Source organism: Brassica oleracea, chromosome C3 (genome assembly GCF_000695525.1).
Source record: "Brassica oleracea var. oleracea cultivar TO1000 chromosome C3, BOL, whole genome shotgun sequence".
NCBI classification, from domain to species: domain Eukaryota; kingdom Viridiplantae; phylum Streptophyta; class Magnoliopsida; order Brassicales; family Brassicaceae; genus Brassica; species Brassica oleracea.
The window spans coordinates 35,186,712-35,192,916 of NC_027750.1; the positions used below are offsets into that span (position 1 = coordinate 35,186,712).

The 6,205-nt window shown below is 32.1% G+C and overlaps 1 protein-coding gene across 1 annotated transcript; it reads right to left on the bottom strand.

The window, feature by feature from the left end:
• Positions 1 to 1,786: 1,786 nt before the first annotated feature.
• LOC106328271 (transcription factor bHLH93) lies at positions 1,787 to 3,908 on the bottom strand. The gene is made up of 4 exons (XM_013766683.1): positions 3,184 to 3,908; positions 2,495 to 2,677; positions 2,161 to 2,328; positions 1,787 to 2,058 (listed from the first exon to the last, which is right to left on the bottom strand). Exons 1-4 carry the CDS (start codon positions 3,823 to 3,825, stop codon positions 1,972 to 1,974), a joined length of 1,080 nt encoding a protein of 359 aa, XP_013622137.1. The 5' UTR covers positions 3,826 to 3,908; the 3' UTR covers positions 1,787 to 1,971.
• Positions 3,909 to 6,205: the final 2,297 nt, after the last annotated feature.

Here is a 6,205-nt window from a genome sequence, read left to right on the forward strand (position 1 = left end):
TGCTCAGAGACCTGGATTGGCCCAATAACTGAAACCATTCAAATCTTAAATAATGCAAGTTAATGTAGTCTGTGGACTGTATCCATCATAAATATGCGCGACACTAAATGATTATTCACGTATAAATGATAGAGATTCTTGTATTGCGGGCGCTATATTGTGTTATCTAAGATCAAACTATTTTAAAAGTATTTAGATGAAATCTTCATAATTTATTAGAAAACTAATTGGACCATCATCATCATCAATCCATATCTGTCCCATTATATTCTCTTTTATCGACTTTATTGAATTTCTAACATCTGTCAGGTATGAATGACAAAGGACTGCTACACAACTTGCTGGGCTGAAACACAGTTCGAAAAGGATTCATCATTCGTTTCCAAGATGCAGATAATGTTAAATAAGGATGTGGGCAACGTTATATACTTTTGCAAGTTGCATACACTAAGATACTTGGTTAGACCTGACTAATGTATATCTTCTTTAAACAATCATATTTGCTGTTTCAAACCGGTTTTATGTTAAAACGAGACATTTATCTTGTCATTGTTTAGTTTATTTCATAACTTTCAGTTATGTTTGTGCAGATTTCTAGTGACTGCCTGATCATTTTTAGTTATCTAACCAAGTGAGAAAACGAGTTAGATGATTTTTAGGACCTGTTTATTGCCCTTTGCTCCGGATTATATGTAACCTTCTTTCCAGTGCTACTGGGTCTCCAGACTATAGTGGCAAGTTATTTCATAGTGCCCAAGTCAAGTGGAGTCATTTCTTAATTAAAAAGATAATATTTGTGTGTGAACTTTCTTTATTGGTTTAACTTCATTCTATATATATGATGATCTTTAGTCCAATGATTGATTATAGTTCATGAAATAAGTCGAGGGAGAATCTATTTTCTACAGCAAATAAAAGATTGTGGAAAACCACTATTAAGCCATGTTTTTGTGCATAAAATCATTCTAAGAATATTTCAATAAGAAACATTGTTTGGGTGTTTTGATTAAAATATAAATTATACTATTAGCTTAACTTTTTTTGACATCACTATTAGCTTAACTTAACTTATACAGTCGACATTCAATATAGAAGTTGCTGTCAAAAGAAAACTTATATAGTCGACAAATTAAAAACTTAACTTATATGAATACTATATTATATGATATATCGTGGATCCTTTTCAATGGTGGAGTTTATACTTGGGCCTCCAAACGAAAACCCATTATCTCTATGCTTTAATTGATGTTCGTGAACGGACTAAGTTATTTATACTCTTAAAAGTCTGGCGGACCAAGCCTAATCAAATCAATTAGGGTACTACTATGCATGTTATGGAAATCAAATAGAAAATCAAAGCCTTTGAGGCCCAATATATTAAAATAAAATAAATATGGGCTTGCCCAAATCAGGCTTCTTGGAATTATTTTTTATCGGCAAGATTAATTTAATTTACATGCCGACACAGTGCCACCTAATGATGAATGCGCTGATGGTGGAGGGCCCGGAGGTACGGTCATTAACATTATAATCACTTTCATCATTAGCCATTAAAACTTTATGATTAAGACGCTGTTTATTTAATGTATCTTTCTGATCAGAGACATCGGTCACTGTCATAGTATATACAAAACCCTAATCTCAATTATCGAGTCCTTCACCCTTTTCCCCAAAAGCAAACACAATGTAAACCTTTTTCTTGATCAAATGACCAATATTTTAATTCATTAAAACATCATTACATCTTAATCCGATGTTGGATTTTAGTTCATGTTACAACCTACAATGATTCTCCAAGAAAACATCTGTCTTTTCTTTTATTTCCTTTTAAAATATTACAACTCATAATGTTTTCCCTAGAAAATACAAACTAAAATGAAAATAAAACCAAACTTCTTCTAATCTTCAAAAGTGCTAACATCATTAAAACAAAATAATATTTTGGTTTATTAATTTCATCATTAAAACGCCTTACAAGCAATTTCCTCCATAACCTGCGTTTCTAAATAGTGCTTGCTTTATATCTTCCGAGGTGATGAAATCTCTCTGCTGAGCTGCCTATAAAGACACACAACACACACACAAACTCATCACTCTTACCATTGCAAATGTATTATTTGAATCATATATTTCTCTTTACATAACATATAGTTTTAGTACCTCGGAGCAAGAAGCCTGCAAAGAGAAATCACTAAAGCAGCTTATAACACATTGTTCAATCTCCAGGCCTAGAGTCTCTAATGTATTGACAGTTGATAGAAGCAATCCCGGTTTGGGAGAGCAACATATCTCAACCCGAGTATCTACGACTCTCCGGTCCACTTCAAACTATCCAAAACACAAAAGAATTTTAACAAAATTAGTCCGCATCAAACCATGATTTTCTGAAAATTCGAGGGTATTTATGTAACAATTCATGCACAGAAGGACTGGAATGTAAAACTATCAAAATCAAGAACAGTGACATGAAAAATATCATCATCTTTGTTTATACCTTTGGTGAGTTTCTGACCATAGGTTCGTTTGTGTTGAGATCCTTGATATCACCGAACAGCTTAGAATGATGCGAGCCATTGCTATTTCCAAGTTCTTGTTCCTCCTCTTGCAATTTGTTGATCTTGTCTAAAAGCTCCTTCATGTAATCTATGGCATCTCCTAATATCGATGTCCTGTCCATCTAGTTTTAAACATACCAATAATTATTATTTTTATAAACTTAAATGGTTAATCATTTACTCTTTTCAACCGGTTCTGTAGATTCCCATAAAAGTAAGAACATAATAATTATACAATCTTGAAAAAGGTTCAAACAAGAAGAAACAAACATATAGCATTGAAAACATAAAAGACTATATATATATATTTTTAATCAATTCATTCGTTAAAAAAGGCCGAATATTTTGTTGATTTCTTGACCAAATTTATTTTAATTATTTGAAGCAAATATAAAATCTTCAAGGAAAAAAAAAAGTTGTAGCTAGATAGGGTTTAGATTTTCAGATTTAACTAAGTGTTTAAAACATGAGATTTAAAAGGCTAATCTCTTTATGAACCCCATATAATAATCATACATTATACACTCAATGAAAAAAAAACTAGGAAGAATCTTTCGTTGATTTTGACCATTTTGATTATAATTATTAGAAAATGTTATTTCATTAAAAGGTTAGAATATTAATTTACCTTACTGATTTTGGGAACAATGGACCGGAGCATAGAGAGTCGATCATTAAGTCGTTTTCTTCGACGTCTCTCGGCCATGAGATTCTTTGAAGGTTGGCCTTCGAGCTTTTTGCTCTTCTTCTTGTTCATTGTCTCTCCTCCACAGTAACCAACACTGAAGCTTTTGCTCTGATCAGACTCCATCAGTGGAGATGGATAGGACGTAGGATTAATGAAGCTATCTTCTTGAGAAGTTGGAAGCATCAATGGAGGTGAAGGGGAGGAAGAGTCGATAATCTCTTGTAACGCCTCAAGAAAAGGGTAATCGAATGTTGTGGCCACGGAGGATGTTAACGGAGGAGATGAGGCGGAGGGTGGTGGTAATAGTGGTGTTTGGTGAAGAAGCAATGGAGGTGGTTGAGAGATTAAATCCATGAAAGATGAAGAGTATAGAAGGGTATTTTCGTCTTCTTCTTCGTTGTTGAAACAGAGGTAGTCAATATTCCATCCATTTGGGAATAGTTGTTGATGGTGATGATGATGATGATCAAATCCGCCATTGAAGCTCAGATTGTTGTAGTTGGTGTTGATGTTGTCGGTAGTTTCTTGCTTTGTCTGAACAAGAAGCTCTTCGAACACGTTCATTTGAGTCGACAGTTCCATTTTCTGTAATAAAAGAAGATAGAACAGAGTGTATGTGAATGAGAGAAAGAGTATTGTGGATCAAAGAAGATGAAGTGTAAGCGTATTTATATATAAATCTGGAGAGATGTATGAGTGAGAGACTATACTGTTGATAAAATTAAAGACTCTAGTCTTAAATTTGTGATTAGCAGTAGTACTTTTTATTAACTATATTTTAATACTATTATTAGGAGCTCTATTTTGTTTGGTAACACATTTTTTTGTTATCTCTCGTGACAAATAATGAAAACATTTTCGTACCCCTAGCCTCTAGCTAGGAATAGATGAGCTATACTATATATTACTAGACTTTACATGAATAAATGTAATTATTGTTTTACCAAGGATTGCCTTTAAAATAAAAGTGCTAATGGTAATCAAAATTTACTGATCACAATCATATACTATAACGCAGAGTCTTTAAAAAAAAAAAAAAATACTCGTTTGTAGAAAGTTGGGAAAAAAATTATACAAGAGGTTTTAGTTTAATGGTTTATATTATGGTAGTATGTGGGGTTAGCTTTTTTTAGAAATTCTATAAATTCGTCGGTCATAGTTCTACAATATATATCTATTTTTTTTGGGATTAACCGTAGATATCTAAGCTGAGACCAACTAATTCTCCCAAAATATAATAATGATAAATAGTTATATTTTGGATTTTTAAGTGAGACCTAAAGCATAATATCATACATCTGCATAAGCAGACGACAACTTAATTCATAGCAAAATTTGAATCTTTCGTTGATAGATTTATGTTTTGTCCTAAATTCTTCTTTTGCAACCGTTTGATTATAACTCATACTTGTTACAGTTTTGAATATACCTCTTTGTCCGTTGTGTATTGTACGTAGATAGATTTCTACGTCGAAATAAATACGATGAAACATTCATATATTTTTAGTTTAAATGAAGACGGACAATTTATATTTTACACAATTCTTTAGTATTAGTGGTTAAAGAAGACGCTGTAAATTAATCTCTTTACAATAGGTGTCCTCAAGATGTATTTTTTATCAAACCGTAATGAATCTAATAATTATTTATACGTAATTGACAAGCAACAAGAAAGAGAGTATACGTTGATTCATTCCCTTTCATTGCCGGAAAGCTTTGATCCCACAAATTTCGTGTCTCGACCAAAACGGATCAACATTTTCTACCCCCTTCGTGCTTTATGTATTTATGTGTATTTGTCTGATATTTTTCTATATTAAAATTAATGATGAAGTCTGAGAGAAAATTACTAATATCTGGTAACATAAGCACACGTAGTTGTCTATTGTGTATACGCAAATAATTGCGTCTAAATCTTGCCTTAATTCGAAAATCAGCATCAAGCTTGATTTTAATTGCAATTTGACCCTTAAATCAAGGTAATGTTTGTGAATATTAATCCTGGCTTTTTTTAATGCATAGCATAGGCCGCAGAAATAATTGCCCTACTTTCATATTTGTCTTACGTTTGATATTGACGTTTATTCTTTAAAATTGCGCTTTTAAAGTCAAATTTTCATAATTAGAAGGCTATTTGCTGCGGTTATTCTAAACAAATCACCTAAAAAGTTGGAACTTTCAGAATTTTCTTTTGCCATCAACTTGGTAGGGGGTAAATTAGCAAATGTGAGACTAAAAGGGTTAAATCAAAAACTACACTTATAGAAGCAAATCTAGCTACTTGACTTCACTGCTAAAATATATGAATACTTGACTGCTAAAAATATATTATATATATCCGTGGAAAACCAGGCATATGCCTAGAATGTAGCTTTTTCATTTCATGTGTAATTTTTTATGTTTGCATGCATGTGAACTTCTTGCTCCATCTTCAGTGCCATTCTCGTATATAAAACCGTAAAAACAAAACTTAAAGAAAGTAAATAAGCAAATAAAGGAATAGAAAAAAAAGAGAAAGCACATGGCAAAGGGAGCTCCATGTTCACGAAAACAAACAAACTGTCTAAGGCCTCTCTCGTCCTTTCAGTTCACTCACTCTCAATCTATATTTAAGTAAGTATATATACATTGATATAATACACGAGTATATACACATATGTATTGAATTTGAAAATAATAACATTTAAAGTATTTCAAAATTCCCTGACCTAAACCAAAACGAAAAAGTATTATTTTTGAAACATTATTCTTTGATTAATCTTATAGGGCATGCATATGCACTCCATATGAAATACTTCCACTTTCTTTTCTTTTCTTTTTTGTTAAAAGGGCATTCAATATTTCCAATTTCGATATAACTAAAAACATAAATAAACTGAGTCTGCATGCATGCATTTACAATTTACTCCATCTGTTTCATATTAAGTTCTTTTTGGGTTTGTGCACACGGATTAAGAAAACA